Source organism: Salmo salar, chromosome 09 (assembly GCF_965601325.2).
Source record: "Salmo salar chromosome 09, fSalSal1, whole genome shotgun sequence".
Lineage (NCBI taxonomy): Eukaryota > Metazoa > Chordata > Actinopteri > Salmoniformes > Salmonidae > Salmo > Salmo salar.
This window is the reverse complement of record NC_138299.1, coordinates 60,292,501-60,312,500: the sequence shown is the minus strand read 5'-3', so window position 1 is coordinate 60,312,500 and position 20,000 is coordinate 60,292,501. Positions and strand designations below refer to the sequence as shown.

The following is a 20,000-nucleotide window of genomic DNA, read 5'->3' as shown; positions in this document are numbered from 1 at the left end:
CTTATTGTGGGAAGCTTGGGAAAGGCTACCCAAAACGTTTGACCCAAGTTAAACAATTTAAAGGCAATGCTACCAAATACTAATTGAGTGCATGTAAACTTCTGACCCACTGGGAATGTGATGAAAGAAAAAAAAGCTGAAATAAATCATTCTCACTACTATTATTCTGACATTTCACATTCTTAAAATAAAGTGATCCTAATTGACCTAGGACAGGGAATTTTTACTAGGATTAAATGTCAGGAATTGTGAAAAACTGAGTTTAAATGTATTTGGCTAAGGTGTATGTAAACTTCCGACTTCAACTGTGTGTGTGTGTGTGTGTGTGTGTGTCATGGCTCCCGGGTGGCGCAGGCTATATCACATCCGACCGTGATTGGGAGTGCCATAGGGCGGCGCACAATTGGCCCAGCGTTGGCCGGGGTAGGCCATGATTGCAAATAAGAATTTTTAAATAAAGGTTCAATTTAAAAAACAACTTGCGGCAACCGCAGCACTATCAATAGGAGGTGAACAGTGCCTGGTGCTAAAAATATAGCTGACTTGTTATGCAAGTGTTGCACACCAACAGATAGAGAAAACCTACACCAGCTGAGCAATTAATTTCAACAATCTTCATTTTAATTTGACTTTACAAACAACAAGGCTTAATTGCAGTCTACTTCTTCAGAGCCTAAACCTATATAAAATAACTTAACTGGCTGTGGTAGACTATGAGGCTTAACAGCCTAACAGAAGTAGTATTTTTTTATTAGGCCTACTTACAATTGCAACTGGTCAAAAATGTAGCATCCTACATAAAACAATCATTTAAAGAAAAGTCTGCATGTTCGAACTAAAACAATGTAACTAATAATAAAAAGCGCACATTTGTAAATCCCAAACTGTAAAAGTAATTGGAAAGGTAGATACAAATTATTTGTGACATTGTGGTTACAATAAAGAATAAACAAGATGCTGTGTTTTATTTACAGTAGTGATGGACATCTGGAGGCAATTTGAAAACAGGTTTTTGAAAACGTTTTCACAAGTGTACTGTAGTACGGTGGCAGGTGCAGCCCATCATGCAAATGTTTCCTATTGGCAGGATAATAGACTTTTTATAGTCAGGTTACTGTTGTGAAAATCCCTCAACTTGCAATGTATTCGATGCTTAAGCACTCCAAAGTGTTACATTTCTAACAAAAATAGTATTTCTTCAACATCTTTATGCTTTCGTTAATAAATTAACAAGAAAAAATACATTTAAAATGCCGATTTTTATTTAAACTTCATTTTAGTCGCACTTCCACCTAGCTCCACGACCACAGGTAAAACCTTGCTGAGATGATCACTGTTTTATTTTACCTTCATTTAACTAGGCAAGTCATTTAAGAACAAATTCTTATTTTCAATTACGGCCTAGGAACAGTGGGTTCAGGGGCAGAACAACAGATTTGTACATTGTCAGCTCGGGGATTCGATCTTGCAACCTTTCGGTTACTAGTCCAACGCTCTAACCACTAGGCTACGCTGCCGCCCTGTTGTTGTATCGCCAGTTTCTTTTGCCAAAACATCTTGATGGCCTTGTGTTTTTGCAGAGCTTACAACTATGCCGACAGCCATCTGTGGAGATCAGTGAACAAAGGGCTGGACAACGGGCATCACCGAAAACGCATGGTTGCCAAGAAAGCAGTTCATTTCGCTAGATTCTTAAAATGTGTACGGAGCATGTGTGTGTTGGAGTCACTTTTAATTCTTAATTGATCTACCGTTTCTATCATAGGCCACTGTAATCGATGGGGGCTCAGGGCGGTACCATTCTGCTCATCTGATGAAGGTGCTCATGGATGTGATTCAAACTTCGAAGACCGAGATCGAGTCATTGAAGGCAGACCAGCAGAAAGAGAAACATTCTCTGAGGGCAGAGATACGGGTGACAGCTGATGCATTGGTCCAGAGCCAGGCGGTATTGGCAGAGTGTCACTCCTCATTAGTGCAACGTCAGGCGGCATTGGCGGAGAGTCAGGTGGAGAACGATCGCGTTGAAAAGGGCGAGGAACGCGATGGAGTCACAATCCATGCCAGGCACACCTGTGAGCTCTGGAACTCCACCTCCGACAGGCAGAGTCATCAGGTCGTCGGTTCACCCTGACATTTCCATTCCTCTTCTGACAACAGAACTTGACCAACTGCTCACCAGGCACAGCAAGGGCCGCCCGGACCGTTATGCTGTTCTGCTATTCCAAGGATGTGTAACCAAAAAGAGATACCACGAGTGGGCACAGAATACAAACTGGGATGGATCCCGAGGCAAATGTGGCTTACCAGTGAATCTCCGGGTGTTCATCATTAATACTGCGTATCAGAAGTTTCTGTCCATGACTGATGCAACCCGAAAAATAATTAAAAACATAGTTAATGAGTACTTGAGAAAGTCTGGAGAAAGAGAAAGAGTCACCGAGAAAGTCTGGACATGGCCTGCTCTCCCTTATGTAAGGAATTAGGCACTTTCCCATTTTTACTACAGTATGTACTGGAGGCTATGTTTACTTGTCAGACTGCACAGTAGCCTAATTAACAAATGCAGGTGGCTTATATCTTCAAAATGCTTTTAATGCTTTATCCAAATGTAAAATGTATGTATTTCTTCATCAAGCATCTTTATGCTTTCGTTAATAAAATAATTATGAAAATACTCTAAAATACTCCCCTTATTTGTAAGTCGCTCTGGATAAGAGCGTCTGCTAAATGACTTAAATGTTAAATGTTAAAAATGCTGATGTTTATTTAGTTATAGATCCATAACAAATTACTATGGGAATAAATATCACTGATTTCCAGAAATATTGGAACAAAGTTGTCTAATGAAGGCAAACAATTTAGAATCCTCCAATCCTCTAATGTTGTAGCCTACTCCTGACCGTCACGTTGTACAGCGCCATATTTTCCATTCCATCCTAACAGAAACACCATAATATTAATCAAATTAATTAAGCCAAATTTCTTAAAATCAATCCCGTATACTATGTTATTACAAAAAAGGTTTTAAATTCTCTGGTAATGCCAATATGGAAGACTATCAAATGCTTCTCAAAGATGCCTTCTGGTGGTCAAACTAGCACTAACTTACTATAACAGAAAAAATGGCTGACAATTAAATAACGTGCCACAGAATGGTGCAGCAGCCCGCAATGTGTGCTGCAGTAAGATGCAAATTTCACACATACAGTGCCTTCGGAAAGTATTCAGACCCGTTGACTTTTTCCACATGTTACAGCCTTATTCTAAAATGTATTACATGTTTTTTTACCCCTCAATCTACACACAATACCCTATAATGACAAAGCAAAACAGGTATAGAAATGTTTACAAATTTATTCAAAATAAAAAACAAATATGACATTTACGTAAGTATTCAGACTCTTTACTCAGTACCTTTGTCAGCAGTTACAGTTATCAATTCTTCTTGGGTATGACGCTACAAGATGGTACCTCTTGAGTTTCTCCCATTCTTCTCTGCAGATCGGGTTCAAGTTTAACCTCTGGCTGGGACACTCAAGGACATTCAGTGACTTGTCCTGTAGCCACTCCTGCGTTGTCCTGGCTGTGTGCATAGGGCCGTTGTCCTGTTGGAAAGTGAACCTTGGCCAGAGTCTGAAGTCCTGAGTGCTCTCTAGAGCAGGTTTTCAATAAGGATCTCTGTACTTTGCTCCGTTCATCTTTGCCTCGATCCTAAATAGTCTCCCAGTCCCTGCCTGTGTAAAACATCCCCACAGCATGATGCTGCCACGGTTGACCGTATGGAGGGTGCCGGGTGTCCTCCAGACGTGAATATTCATTTCATCAGAGAATCTTGTTTGTCATGGTCTGAGAGTCTTTAGGTGCCTTTTCGCAAACTCCAAGTGGGCTGTCATGTGCCTTTTACTAAGTAGTGGCTTCTGCCTGGCCACTCTACCATAAAGGCCTGATTGGTGGAGTGCTACAGAGATGGTTGACCTTCTGGAACATTCTCCCATCTCCACAGAGGAACTCTGGAGCTCTGTCAGAGTGACCATCGGGTTCTCGGTCATCTCCCTGACCAATGTCCTTCTCCCCCGATTGCTCAATTTGGCCGAGCGGCCAGCTCTAGGAAGAGTCTTGGTGGTTCCAAACTTCTTCCATTTAAGAATGATGGCCACTGTGTTCTTGGGGACCTTCAATGCTGAAGACATTTTTTGGTACCCTTCCCCAGATTTGTGCGTCAACACACTCCTGTCTCAGAGCTCTACGGACAATTCCGTCGACCTCATGGCTTGGTGTTTGCACTGACATGCACTGTCAATTGTGGGACCTTATATAGACAGGTGTGTGCCATTCCGAATCATGTCCAATCAATTGAGTTTCCAACAGGTGGACTCCAATCAAGTTGTAGAAATAGCTCAAGGAAGATCAATGGAAACAGGATGCACCTGAGCTCAATTTGGAGTCTCATAGCAAAGGGGCTGAATACTTATGTAAATAAGGTATACATTTTTTTTAAATAAATTAGCAAAAATGTCTAAAAACCCATTGTCGCTTTGTCATTATTGGGTGTAGATTGCTGAGGATTTTTACTTATTTAATCAATTTTAGAATAAGGCTGTAATGTAACAAAATGTGGAAAAAGGGGTCTGAATACTTTCCGAAGGCACTGTATATTGTTTAGTACATGTAAAGACAATATTAAATCAAGAAGTCTGATGGGTGACAATATTAGCCTTGCGAATTATATATTATCACTTGTGAATGATGCACAACGTAAGAATCATAGTCGCACACATGTAGCCAAGCCCATAGGCCTATATGTTTTGATAAGGTTTGTATCACAACTGAAGTGGCCAAATAACTTCATAAGATTAAGCACATTAATCCACTTTACAAGGGGTGTAGAGCCTAACTGGCATACATAAGCAGCTCCTAAGTTTTAATTTTATCTTCCCCAATTTTGAGCATAAAAATGCACCTTTATAATAAAAGCATTACATGGATAATTGCATTTGCGGTCACTTTTGATAATGATGCTTTCGTCCCACCTACTCAACAGCCAGTGTAATCCTTTGGCGCGTTATTCAAATACCTTAGAAATGCTATTACTTCAGTTTCTCAAACATATGACTATTTTACACCATTTTAAAGACAAGGCTCTCGGTAATCTAACCACACTGTCCGATTTCAAAAAGGCTTTACAACGAAAGCAAAACATTAGATTATGTCAGCAGAGTACCCAGCCAGAAATAATCAGACACCCATTTTTCAAGCTAGCATATAATGTCACATAAACCCAAACCACAGCTAAATGCAGCACTAACCTTTGATGATCTTCATCAGATGACAATCCTAGGACATTATGTTATACAATACATGCATGTTTTGTTCAATCAAGTTCATATTTATATAAAAAAACAGCTTTTTACATTAGCATGTGACTAGCATGTGACTAGCATGTGACTAGCATTCCCACCGAACACTGCCGGTGAATTTACTAAATTACTCACGATAAACGTTCGCAAAAAACATAACAATTATTTTAAGAATTATAGATACAGAACTCCTCTATGCACTCGATATGTCCGATTTTAAAATAGCTTTTCGGTGAAAGCACATTTTGCAATATTCTCAGTAGATAGCCCGGCATCACAGGGCTAGCTATTTAGACACCCAGCAAGTTTAGCACTCACCAAAGTCAGATTTACTATAAGAAAAATGTTATTACCTTTGCTGTTCTTCGTCAGAATGCACTCCCAGGACTTCTACTTCAATAACAAATGTTGGTTTGGTCCCAAATAATCCATTGTTATATCCAAATAGTGGCGTTTTGTTCATGCGTTCAAGACACTATCCGAAAAGGTAAATAAGGGTGACGAGCATGGCGCATTTCGTGACAAAAAAATTCTAAATATTCCATTACCGTACTTCGAAGCATGTCAACCGCTGTTTAAAATAAATTTTTATGCCATTTTTCTCGTAAAAAAGCGATAATATTCCGACCGGGAAAGCCTGTATACGTACAAAGAGAGAGAAAATAAATACATCTCGTGCCCTCGTGCACGAGCGTGAGTCTCAGAGTACTCTGACCAGCCACTATCCAAACGCGATAATGTGTTTCAGCCAGAGGCTGCCTCGATATCATTCAGCTTTTTCCCGGGCTCTGAGAGCCTATGGGAGCCGTAGGAAGTGTCACGTTACGGCAAAGATCCTCAGTCTTCAATAAAAAGAGCCAAGATGAACAACAACTTGTCAGAGAGGGCGCTTCCTGTTTGGAATCTTCTCAGGTTTTTGCCTGCCATATGAGTTCTGTTATACTCACAGACACCAGTCAAACAGTTTTAGAAACTTTAGGGTGTTTTCTATCCAAAGCCAATAATTATATGCATATTCTAGTTACTGGGCAGGAGTAGTAACCAGATTAAATCGGGTACATTTTTTATCCGGCCGTGTCAATAGTGCCCCCTAGCCCTAACAGGTTTAAGGGGAGGCAGGTAGCCTAGTGCTTAGAGAGGTGGTCCAGTAACCGAAAGGTTGCTGAATCGAATCCCCGAGCTGACAAGGTAAAAATCTGTCGTTCTGCCCCTGAACAAGGCAGTTATAACCCACTGTTCCTAGGCCATCATTGTAAATAAGAATTTGTTCTTAGAACTGACTTGCCTAGTTAAATAAAGGTGAAATAAACTAAAATAAATAAAGGAACATTCGCGCTTATATCCTACTGCTGTGTGTGCATTGCAGCACTTATACTAGGCTTTTGCTGTTTGTTAGGCCTACTCATCTAGTTGGCTGACGAAAATGAAATGTGGACAGTTGTTCCAATATATTCAATATGCACCTCGGAATTGGATAAGGACGCGCGCAGTTGCATCCCTGATGTGTCTGTCTTCACTTGTAGCCTGTGAGAAAGACACAATCACGTGATGGAGAGCCATGTGAGTGAGAGGTGCTTTGGAGCAAGCAGCACTCAGGGAGAAGGGCACAACGCAGCACTCCGGCAACAAAAGACATGGATTTTTTTTAGGGTGCATTACTGCCACACAAAGGGGATGTCGCCGTGAAATTCTAGGCATTATCAAGTGCTTATCAAATTGTGAATGAGATACTGATGAAGCGTATAGCCTGAGCAAAAAACAAAGCAGAGGTCATGCCTTTCAAGTAACTTTTTTCAAATCATCATTGGATTCGCATCATGCAGCATTACAATGTATTAAAAATCTAAACATATAGCCCAACGTTTGTAGAATAACTAAAGTTACATTAATAACTCTAAATTAAGAATATAGGAGCACCTATTTCTTTGTTTAACCGCTTAACATAGAATAGCCGCATGTGCGCACTCCCTCAAATCGTTTGGACAAAATATCCTTTCTATTTTATTCAGCTTTGTTCAATTGTATTTTTCATACTATAAAATAATAGAAAATAATGCCACAGAATTCTAAGCAAATCTTGCCTGCTAAATTAACTTGTGTAGCCCACAGCCATTTGGCATTGCCAGATCAGGACCTAACATAAGGACAACTCAGAGTATGCTATTCTGTTCTGAAATAGAGCACATTTTCTTCAAATCATGCTTCTTTAGACCTGTCTAAAATATATGGATTTATTAAACTTTTTAAATACGTAGATGTTCCAAAGATCTGCATCAGTGTGGAAGCCAGGAGATGCTAAATGTGTTTGTTAATTAATGGTCAATTACTGTGAGACCGACAGTTATTTGCTTGACAATCACCCGCTGTCAACTACTAGCCTAGCTAGTAGTTGTTCCTGGACAGGACCTGTCCTAGTGTCCTCCCTCACCTCAGTTTTGCTGGACAGGACCTGTCCCAGTGTCTCCCCCTCACCTCAGTTTTGCTGGACAGGACCTGTCCCAGTGTCTCCCCCTCACCTCAGTTTTGCTTGACAGGACCTGTCCCAGTGTCTCCCCCCCACCTCAGTTTTGCTGGACAGGACCTGTCCCAGTGTCTCCCCCTCACCTCAGTTTTGCTGGCCAGACCTGTCCCAGTGTCTCCCCCCCTCACCTCAGTTTTGCTGGACAGGACCTGTCCCAGTGTCTCCCCCCCACCTCAGTTTTGCTGGACAGGACCTGTCCCAGTGTCTCCCCCTCACCTCAGTTTTGCTGGTGGATGGTGTCTTCTTCTTCTTGGGCTTCTTCTTGGTCACATCAGACGACACCACAGGGACGCTCTTCTCCGGCTTCAACGCCTCCATCTTCTTCTCGGGCTCCTGGGGCACGGGTGTGGGTGGCTCCTCCTCCTCAGGGGGCAGGGGGAGGGGTTCCAGGTAGTAGCTGCGTGGCTTGGGCTTCAGGTGGGTGTGGTAGAGGAGGAAGCGCTGCTGTTCCTCGAACTTGGTCACCTTACGGTCCACGCGCACCGTCCCGAACCAGCCCCAAGAGAGAGGGGCAGAGTGCTTGAGGCCCTCGAACACGTCCCACGGCGAGATCTTCTGCTTGTTGGACACTTGGAGGCCCTGATGGAAAAGGAGAGGTGGTTTTTAAATTGATATAGATCACAATTATTAGAGACTGGTGTTGCCCCAAATTGATCCCGACAATTAAGATGTCTAAATGCATAAGTATTTTGCAGACCTGTGTTCAAATACTATTTGTTTTCTCTAAACTTTGAGCATTTGAAGGAGCCTGGAGTACCATATGGGCGTGGTTTACAGATTTGGGACAATTCCATTGGTTCCATTTCGCCAGGCAAGCTCAATCAAGTATTTGAAATAAAACACAGTATTTAAACACAGGTCTGCTATTTAGGGAAGACATTCCTAGTGAACAGCTGAAAGACAAGTTTATGAAGAACCATGTGGGCTAAAAATATTAAATATCTTAGTGACAGAGAAACAGTAATACCTTCAACAACTGAGTTGGCAATGTCTTCCAAGGGTAAAAGCTCAATATACTCACCTCCTTCTCAAAGCCGGCAATCTTGTTGCCCTTGGTGTCGATGAGCGAGCCCTGAGGTTCACACGTGATGACATCACGGGTCTGCTTGGGCAGAGGGAGCAGCTGACGCACCTTCTCCAGACTCTCCGACTGCCGGTCACCCAGCTCTTTCTGCAAATACACACCACAACAGTAGAGTTATTGACACCTTTCTGAGCAGAGAACGAGCCAAACACCTTGAAATAAAGATACAAATATTATTGAATTGAGAAGCTTCCTCGTGTCTGTTTGATAGTTGCTCGAATAACTGAATTCTAGGCGAGTGGGGACCTCTTGTGGTGAACACCGAGCATAACACCTTTCCATAAAATACATCAATAACGGAATACTCTGCTACATAGGACATAAATTGTTATATATTCCACATATAAACGGAGAGTGCAAAACATTAGGAACACCTTCCTAATATTGAGTTGCACCCCCTTTTGCCTTCAGAACAGCCTCAATTCTTCAGGGCTTGGACTCCACAAAGTGTCAAAAGCCCATGTTGACTCCAATACTTTCCACAGTTGTGTCAAGTTGGCTGGATGTGCTTTGGGTGGTGGACCATTCTGATAGACCGGAAACTGTTGAGCGTGAAAAACCCAGCAACTCTGCAGTTCTTGACACAGTGCACCTGGCACCTACTACCATACCCCGTTCATAGGCACTTAAATATTTTGCCCTGCCCATTCACCCTCATTGGAGCAGATACACAATCCAATGTCTCAATTGTTGTCTCAAGGCTTAAAAATGCTTCTTTAACCTGTCTCCTCCCCTTAATTTACACTGATTGAAGTGGATTTAACTTCTTATGGCTTGAGGGTGCTATTTTCACGTCCGGATGAAAAGTGTGCCCAAAGTATACTCCCTGCTATTCAGGCTGAGGCTAGGATATGCATATAATTGGTAGATTTGGATAGAAAACACTCTGAAGTTTCTAAAACTGTTTGAATGATGTCTGAGTATAACAGGACTTATTTGGCAGGCAAAACCGAGGACAAACCATTCAGGATTTTTTTTTTTTTTAAGTCACTCTCTTCCATGGGTTTTCATTGAAATTCTAAGCGAGTTGCTTGCAGTTCCTATAGCTTCCACTGGATGTCAACAGTCTTTAGAAATTGGTTGATGTTTCTCCTTTGTGTAATGAAGAAGTAAGGCTGTCCAGAACGAGGCTCGAGGGAAGTGTACTTTTTGATAGAAGCGCGCGACCGGAAAGCACGCTCCACTTTGTTTTCCTCCGGTATTGAACGCAGTTTATTCCGTCTTAAATTTTATTGATTATTTACGTAAAAAAATACCTAAAGTTGTATTAGGAAAGTTGTTTGAAGTGCTTGGTCAAAGATTACAGGTAACTTATGAGAGATTTTGTAGTCATATTGCGCAAGTTGGAACTGGTTGGAAGTGGTTTTTCTGGATCAAACGCGCCAAATAAATGGACATTTTGGATATATAACGACGGAATTAATCGAACAAAATAACCATTTGTGATGTTTATGGGACATATTGGAGTGCCAACAGAAGAACCTCGTCAAAGGTAAGGCATGAATTATATGTTATTTCTGAGTTTTGTGTCGCGCCTGGCGGGATGAAATATGATTGTCAGTGTTTGTTTGTTGGGGTGCCAACCTCAGATTATAGCGTAATTTGCTTTCGCCGTAAAGCCTTGTTGAAATCTGACACACTGGCTAGAAATACAAGAAGTTCAGCTACAATTTGGTGTATTGCACTTGTGAATGTATGAAAGTTAAATATTTTTTATCATTTTGGAATTTAGCGTTCTGCCATTAAACCGGATCCCGATCCCGTTAACGGGATTTCAGCCATAGGAAGTTAACAAGTGACATCAATAAGGGATCATAGCTTTTACATGGATTCACCAGGTCAGCCTGTCATGGAAAGAGCAGGTGTTCCTAATGTTTTCTACACTCAGTGTAAATAAATCCAGTGTGATCTTACCCGGAGCTTCTTTACCAGGTTCATGTAAGCCCTCTTGTTCTCCTCCATGCTGCCCTGAGAGATGCTGGACATGTCAGCAGCCAGCGTGCCATTAATCAGCACACTCAGCATGTCCAGCACCGTAGTGAAGAGCTCACTGAGAGAGAAAAAGGAAGAGAGCGAGAGAGACGGACAGGCAGAGTGAGGGAGAAGAGAAATCACTCACGTCAGTCAGGTACTTTACATGTTGACATTACAATCTTAACAAATGAACACAAGTAAAGTGATGAAGTTTAAAATGTGTGAGCAGGTGTGTTGGGACTTACTTGTTGGACTTCATGTCCACTGTACCGCTGCTGATGATGTCGAGGAGTAGCACAGCCCACTCGGTGGTCTGCTGTGTGCTGCGTTGTACCGTGTCAAACATCCCACCTACCTGGAGAGCAAAGATAAGACATCCAATTTCATTTTAAGCCTCGTTCACATTACCCATAAGCACTCCGTTACATTGCGCCAGATGTCATGCATTTCAAATGGGGACCTCTACAACGGAGTGGAATCATAACGCCCTCTTGCAGTTGAAGGCTTGCGAGAAGGACGCTGCATTCTTTTACATTTTCCAAACTTTGCGCCGTCTGAAGTCCAGCCAGAGTCCGTTGAAGGACAGGAAGTTACCAAACCGCGGAAGATGAAAATGTGGTTTTCGGTAATAGCTTTATGGGATAGCTAGCAACTTGTAAACAATTACCCATTCCTATAAGCGAGTACTACGTTGGCTTTTAAACCAATTATATGACTTGTCTCCCATTTAAGTTTATTGTGATGGTAATAGGGCTTGTTTTTTATGATAATTATTAGGTGGAGGTCGCTAGCTACAGTGGTACCTTCAACCTAGCCTCGCTTTTAGCTAGCTAGCTGCTTTACAGTGCAAGCTAGCTTAACTTGCTAGAACGTTACAGAAACAAGTTGAGGAAAAACTAAACAAAACATGTTTTATTATCACCTAAAACATTATATTTATCCTGTCTTGAATGAAAAGGTAATATTTTGCAATCTCTCAAAATAAATGCCATCTCTGACGAGAGACTCCTCCATCTTGTCTTGCATTGTGAAATCCTATCCTATGCTCTCCTTCCAGTAGACGAACGAGATTGCATAAAGTTGACGTACGGCGTAATGAAATACAAATAGGAGCGGAAGGTAGTCTGGTGGTTAGAGTGTTGGGCCAGTAACCGAAAGATTACTAGATCAAATCCCAGAGCTAACAAAATCTGTCGTTCTGCCCCTGAACAAGGCAGTTAACCCACTGTTCCTAGGCCGTCATTGTAAATAAGAATTTGTTCTCAACTGACTTGCCAAGTTAAATAAAAAAAATATTAAAATAACATTTAAATACGTCACGATGTAAACGGGGCATTAGTATGCAATTCAGAAACTTCCATGAAACTTGTGCCAAAGGGCCAGAGAATTTGCATGTATTTTTCTTAATACATTTTCAACCTCTACATCTCTTTGTACTTTTAATGGACAAAACATCAGTATTCTGTAGCAGTAACTAACTGGGTTTGATTTGTTTCCAGAGGTACTTTCTGTCCGTCTGGCCTTATCTGATATTGGACAAATTACCACTTTCAGGCATAACAGCGAAATCACATGACTACGATGGTAGTGGTGACTAAGAAACCTCACCAGATTGAGCCGCAGCTTCAGTGCCTCGTGCATCATCTGCTTGGCCTTGCAGTCGTCCTGGTACTGGTCCTCCCGCCAGTTCGTTACAATCTGGAAGATGGAAATGCAGCCAATAGCATCAGTCAGCATGAGATGGCAGATTTTGCCAACTGTGAGCACAAGAAGGGCAGAATCCTCACTTGCGATGCACACACTGACTTTTGTGTAAAACGTGCAATGATGTCAATGAAGCCTTACGTTATGCACACAGATCTCAAGTTGGGATTTGGGCCTAATAGAGGGGGTGTGGTGGGATAAGAAGATGGGGGAGAGGCTGTGTTGGGTCTTACCTGCTGCACCTGGCTGTAGAGGGAGGTGAGGAGGCCCTCTCGCTGTTCGTCCTGGCCTTTTAAACAGGTCAGCACCAGAGATAGGAAAGGCTGCTGGCTCAGCAGAGACATGCTGGAAACAGACAAATGTGAAAGCTGGGGCAAAAAATTATCAAAATAGAGCAGAGTATTATGCTTTCTGGATGAGAGTACAACCATGTTGATAAAATAAGCATTATTTACATAACCCAAAATAGCACCTCATAAAACCCCTGTTTAGCACCCACTAAAACAAACTGTTCTGAAAGAGGTGCTGTGCTGTGCTGTGTATTCATTGATCTATACTGTATATCCGTCGGGACCAGGACAAAAAAGGGGTTCCTCTGGAGTGAGTTGTCTGACCTTTTCTGTTTCTGCCGGTCCCTCTCCTTGCGTGAGGAAGATCCCAGATGCTGGCCCTTCTCCAGCTCCTCCCCTGCCGCCTTCAGGACGTGGCCCTGGACTGAGGTGGGCAGCTTGGCAATCAGTGGCGCCACCAGCCACACACCTGACCGCTCTGACGAACTTGGGGGTACACAAACAAAAATAAAGAGATTTTACACTGAGGTTAGATTTCACCAACAATGAGAAAGCATGATTGGGTACTCAGGGACCGGAGTTTGGAAACACTGCTTTAGCCATTTCAAAAGGTTTTACCAAAAGACATTGTGAAAACAATGGATATTATCTGGTTGAAATTTGACAATTGGTAGTACCTATGATAGATTCTAGTTTTAATGTTTCTCACAGAAAAGCTTTTATGAAATAATTATATAGCAAATAACCATTTTACCATGTGATTTATTAGTGATCACAGTATTCCTACATACAGTTGAAGTCGGAAGTTTACATACACCTTAGCCAAATACATTTTAACTCAGTTTTTCACAATTCCTGACATTTAATCCGAGTAAAAATTCCCTGTCTTAGGTCATTTAGGATCACCACTTTATCCTAAGAATGTGAAATGTCAGAATAATAGTAGAGAGAATGATTTATTTCAGCTTTTATTTCTTTCATCACATTCCCAGTGGGCCAGAAGTTTACATACACTCAATTAGTATTTGGTAGCATTGCGTTTAACTTGGGTAAAACATTTCAGGTAGCCTTCCACAAGCTTCCCACAATAAGTTGGGTGAATTTTGGCCCATTCCTCCTGACAGAGCTGGTGTAACTGAGTCAGGTTTGCAGGCCTCCTTGCTCGCACACACCATTTCAGTTCTTCCCACAACTTTTCTATAGGATTGAGGTCAGGGCATTGTGATGGCCACTCTAATACCTTGACTTTGTTGTCCTTAAGCCATTTTGCTACAACTTTGGAAGTATGCTTGGGGTCATTGTCCATTTGGAAGACCAATTTGCGACCAAGCTTTAACTTCCTGACTGATGTCTTGAGATGTTGCTTCAATATATCAACATAATTTCCCTCCTCATGATGCCATCTATTTTGTGAAGTGCACCAGTCCCTCCTGCAGCAAACCACCCCCACAACATGATGCTGCCACACCCATGCTTCACGATTGGGATGGTGTTCTTCGGCTTGCAGGCCTCCCCCCTTTTCCTCCAAACATAACGATGGTCATTATGGCCAAACAGTTCTATTGTTGTTTTATCAGACCAGAGGACATTTCTCCAAAAAGTACGATCTTTGTCCTCATGTGCAGTTGCAAACTGTAGTCTGGCTTTTTTATGGCGGTTTTGGAGCAGTGGCTTCTTCCTTGCTGAGCGGCCTTTCAGGTTATGTCGATATAGGACTCGTTTTACTGTGGATACAGATAATTTTGTACCAGTACCCTCCAGCATCTTCACAAGGTCCTTTGCTGTTGTTCTGGGATTGATTTGCACTTTTCGTACCAAAGTACGTTCATCTCTAGGAGACAGAACGCGTCTCCTTCCTGAGCGGTATGACGGCTGCATTGTCCCATGGTGTTTATACTTGCGTACTATTGTTTGTACAGATGAACATGGTACCTTCAGGTGTTTGGAAATTGCTCCCAATGATGAACCAGACTTGTGGAGGCCTACAATTTTTTTTCTGAGGTCTTGGCTGATTTCTTTTGAGTTTGAAGGTAGGCCTTGAAATACATCCACAGGTACACCACCGATTGACTCAAATGATGTCAATTAGCCTATCAGAAACTTCTAAAGCCATGACATAATATTCTGGAATTTTCCAAGCTGTTTAAAGGCACAGTCAACTTAGTGTATGTAAACTTCTGACCCAATGGAATTGTGATACAGTGAATTATAAGTGAAATAATCTGTCTGTAAACAATTTTTGGAAAAATTACTTGTGTCATGCACAAAGTAGATGTCCTAACTGACTTGCCAAAACCATAGTTTGTTAACAAGAAATTTGTGGAGTGGTTGAAAAACAAATTTGAATGACTCCAGCCTAAGTGTATGTAAACTTCCGACTTCAACTGTATTTGTAAATGGGAGGGAGAATTGAGAAACGTCACACACACACACACCTCAACACTGGTTTCGTCTTGCTAGTGTTGTTGCTGTTGGAGGTAGAGCTTCCGGCGCCGGCTGAGCTGTTTCCTGAGGGGTTGCTGGAGTTCATCTCCGCTGACTTCTGGAACACCTCTATGGTGACCTTGGCGATGTTCTCCAATAGGGAGTACAGCTCCTGCAGGGAGACAAGAAAGACGAGTTCATCCACTTGCACTCAATGACAGGGAATCTATCCTTGACCAAGACGGCTGCCATTATACTAGCACATTCTACAGTTACGAAGGGTTTTGACATAAGCCATTTTAATTCTCTCTCTCTATGGACTCAATTGAACCAGAGGCAAACTTGTGAACTTTACAGATGGATTCTATTCAAAATCTATATTTTGAGCAATATCATTGCAATATCATTGGGCGGCAGACCGCCTCGCGGTTATGAGGTTTGGGCCAGTAACCGAAAGGTCGCTGGTTCGAATCCTCGAGCCGACGAGGTGAAAAATCTGTTGATGTGCACTTGAGCGAGGCACTTAACACTAATTGATCTTTTAAGTTGCTCTGGATAAGAGCATCTGCTAAATGACTAAAATGTAAATGTATTATTATGCTTCATATTGACTAAATGGCAGTGTTAGTGTTTTGAGGACCTTACAGGACACTGGAGTCTGGTTACGTACATTGTTAGTACTCTGCTTGATCATGAGCTGCAGTTCCAGGGACGACTGTCTCATTGTCCACTGGTCCATGTTCTAGAGCCGGGAAGATGGGACACAACTTTTAGATGCATGCATCACAACAATCCCCAAGCAGTTAAGTTGTCACAGAGAGACTTAGCTTCAAAGTTCACCACTCTCCCTGTAGCACTGCTTTAGTCAGCAGATGGCAGTAATGACATTCAGAAAACTCAGAACCCTCATGTACCCTAATGTGGTCTGCTGAGCTACAGCCAGGGTTCAGAGAAAGTTCACCCACTGATTAATTCTAGCACCCACAACCCCCCATTTCTAATGGATGTGCCGTCTGCTGTGCTCTCTCCGCCATCCCCAACGATCATCTAGGGCTGACACTGATTCACTTACAACTGGCCTCGATGGCTTCAAAGAAACCATTTCAAAGTAATTTCCAGAAAAAGGTTTTAGGTCTTGTGTGGGCTGACCTGGAGGATGCGTTTGATGCGCTGCCTCTGGGGATTATCCCCCTCCTCACTGTCCAGCTGGCGGTGAGGGTAGCAGATGAGCTGCAGCAGCCGCTGGGCCTGGATGTTGACCAGCACCGGGTCCTGCAGGGCACTGCTGTCCTCCGACAGGGACTTGAGGCAGCGCTCGCCCACCCACTCCTGATGGAGGGAGAAATGTGTGATGATAGGTAGAGCTCACCAAGGGGTATATACTGAACATTGTTTGGACCCATTCAGTTTTTAATTCAGTCAATGCAGAAAGTGAAATCACACTCAATTAGAAAACTGCATTTTGTTTCCTATGAGGAGTTCATTCACTACTTTACCTGATTTTTAAAACACATTTTAATACAATCTACTTGCAGTGAAGCTGCTCAACATCCACATCACATTAGTCATCTAACAGACTCCCATCCAGAGCGACCCACAGAAGCAACTAGGGTCAACGCCCTGCTCAAGTGCACGTCGACAGATCTCCCACAAGGTCAAAAACGGGAACCCGAACCAGCAACCCATCAGCCACCACCACCAAAACAAACATGAGAAAAAAGGAAAGGAAAACATGAAAAAAATATGCAAAAAAACAAAAGACATTAAGGACAAAAAAAATCATAACAGCAAGGCCAACAGAATATGTGTGAGTACATGTATGGCACTATTTACGTGTGTGTATGTGTATTTCCATGTACGTGCATGTGTGTGCATTTAAATGAGCATGTGTCCAAACACCTGCACAGCATCAGCCTCAGGCCAACAGGAATTAGCAGTAACAATGCCCCTCAGTGTCATTCAAACTTAGTTCTTGATACGTTTTATTGACTTTATTTTTTTACTTTTATCTTTGACTATCATTCTATCCCCCGCCCAGCAACTCCACTCCCACTTGTCTCCAATTCCACATCCCAACCCAACCCATCTAGCTCTACTGGCCACCCTCTTCGGATTTCTACGCACCATACTGTTTATCTTTCAACTATGCTGTGATGTTTAACATATAGTGCCTTCGGAAACTATTCAGACCCCTTGATCTTTTCCACATTCCACATATTCTAATATTGATTAAATCGTTTTTTTTTCTCAGTCTACACACAATACCCTATAATGACAAAGCAAAAGCATAGTTAAACATTTTTGCTAATATATATATATAAAAATAAAAAAATATCACATTTACATAAGTATTCAGACCATGTACTTTGTTGAAGCACCTTTGGCAGCGATTACAGCATCGAGTATTCTTCGGTATGACGCTACAAGCTTGGCACATCTGTATTTGGGGAGTTTCTCTCATTCTTCTCTGCAGATCCTCTCAAGATCTGTCAGGTTGGATAGGGATCGTTGCTTCACAGTTACTTTCAGGTCTCTCCAGAGATGTTTGATTGGGTTCAAGTCTAAGCTCTGTCTGGGCCACTCAAGGACATTCAGAGACTTGTCCCGAAGCCACTCCATGCGTTGTCTTGGATGTGTGCTTAGGGTCATTGTCCTGTTGGAAGGTGAACCGTCGCCCCAGTCTGAGGTCCTGAGTGCTCTGGAGCAGAATCTCTGTACATTTCTCCGTTCATCTTTACCTCGATCTTGACTCGTCTCCCAGTTCCTGCCGCTGAAAAACTTCCCCACAGCATGATGCTGCCACCACCATGCTTCACCGTATGGATGGTGCCAGGTTTCCTCCAGACGTGACGCTTAGCATTCAGGCCAAAGAGTTCAATCTTGCTTTCTTCAGATTAGAGAATCTTGTTTCTCATGGTCTGAGAGTATTTAGGTGCCTTTTGGCAAACTCCAAGAGGGTTGTCATGTGCATTTTATATAGACAGGTGTGTGCCTTTCCAAATCATGTCCAATCAAATGAATTCCACAGGTGGACTGCAATCAAGTTGTAGAAGCAGCTCAAGGATGATCAATGGAAACAGGATGCACCTGAGCTCTATTTCAAATCTCATAGCAAAGAGTTTGAATATTTGTATTTATTTGCTAAAATGTAAAAAAAACTGTTTTCGCTTTGTCATTGAGGTATTCTGTGTAGATTGCTGAGGATATATATATATATATATAAAAAATCAATTTTAGAATAAGGTTGTAATGTAATAAAAAGGTAGAAAAAGTCAGGGTGTCTGAAAACTTTCCGAAGGCACTGTACAATTTGAATCTAATCGAATCCACAGATTGCGAGTTGAAGATAAATACTTTTACTAACAGTATTACTATATTAGTAATTGATTGACCCGGTCTCCCAACAGATCTCCCAACAATACTATTTATAGGGTCAACTTTAGATCAATGCTATGCATTTTCAGCCATTGCTAAACCTGAGACCAGAAACAGGCTACCTGAGGGCAATACCAAAACTAATGGTCTATTGATTCTGTCTCCTCACAACAAAATCTGCAAAGCTGCGATGATTGTATGCCCCAAATAATCCACATTTTGTTGGTGGCAAGAATTCTGTACAATAATTTTAGCTGAGAAGCATAAAGTCTTGAATCTTGCGTTGTTTTACATATTACCTCATACACCCTGTACCATGGAATCGGTACAATTCGCTACGGCGCAGCTGTCAACATCCTGGTCCTCAAATGAAAATGGTATACTTAGCTATTTATGCTATTTTTATTCCTCCACCAGTTTTGATCCTTTATATTGGGCAGACAGACCAGTTCCCTACCTCCTTCCGCTTCCACCTGCCTCCTCCATTTTTGGGGTAATGATGTAATCAGTTGGTTGCAATCTTGGATTAAGCAGACCTTCCCATACAATTCTGATAACTCCATGAAAGACATAACTCCACCATTCCAATATCATTTAAAAACAAAATACCCTCAAACATATTTTCCATAAATACAGGTCCTTCATCAACCAGCAGATTTGAGTCAAGCCATAATATTGGTTGTAATATTTGTCCTATCTTTTCAGGGGGATGAAATTGAAATTGTAGCCAGCTCTGCAATGCTTGTTTGAAAAAATTATCAATTTCAATTAATCGAAAATGAGACACGGCAATCTGCACAAAGGCAAAAAGGTAATTTTCTTAGTAATCTACTTGAGAACCATTTAGGGTTCAAATGAACATTTTGGATAAGTGAAGCTTTTAGAGAGAGGTTTAGTGCTTTTATATTTAATAATCTCAACCGACCCAGTCCATATTCATTATATTGATAGGCACACTTTATCTTGTCTGGTTTAGCTTCCCAGAAAGCAAAAAAACATTTTGCTCATAGGATTTGAAAAATTAAATCATCAGGAGTAGGGCTGCGCCGTAAGTAAGTTAGTAAACTGAGATAGGACTAAGGTTAAAATCAGGGCAATTTTTCCATAAATAGACAGGTATTTGTCTATTTTTACTAGTTTTCTATTGAAATTCTTTGTGGAGAGCTAATTTATATATTTTGTGATATGAATACCAAATATGTCTACCTCACCGTCAGCCCATTTTATAGGTAAACTGCACGGTAATGTAACAGTTGTATTTTTTAAAG

General features: G+C 41.8%; 1 protein-coding gene across 1 annotated transcript in view; it reads right to left on the bottom strand.

The window, feature by feature from the left end:
• Positions 1-20,000, bottom strand: part of LOC106611503 (mediator of RNA polymerase II transcription subunit 12) — a 104,246-nt gene that overhangs the window by 16,702 nt on the left and 67,544 nt on the right. Inside the window, exons 27-36 of the mRNA XM_014211769.3 lie at positions 16,507-16,686; positions 16,028-16,099; positions 15,369-15,529; positions 13,258-13,419; positions 12,877-12,988; positions 12,548-12,637; positions 11,185-11,294; positions 10,880-11,015; positions 8,903-9,052; positions 8,098-8,460 (exon numbers count right to left, since the gene is read on the bottom strand). Coding sequence (XP_014067244.1) covers positions 8,098-8,460; positions 8,903-9,052; positions 10,880-11,015; positions 11,185-11,294; positions 12,548-12,637; positions 12,877-12,988; positions 13,258-13,419; positions 15,369-15,529; positions 16,028-16,099; positions 16,507-16,686 — 1,536 coding nt within the window. The remainder of the gene's footprint in view (positions 1-8,097; positions 8,461-8,902; positions 9,053-10,879; positions 11,016-11,184; positions 11,295-12,547; positions 12,638-12,876; positions 12,989-13,257; positions 13,420-15,368; positions 15,530-16,027; positions 16,100-16,506; positions 16,687-20,000) is intronic.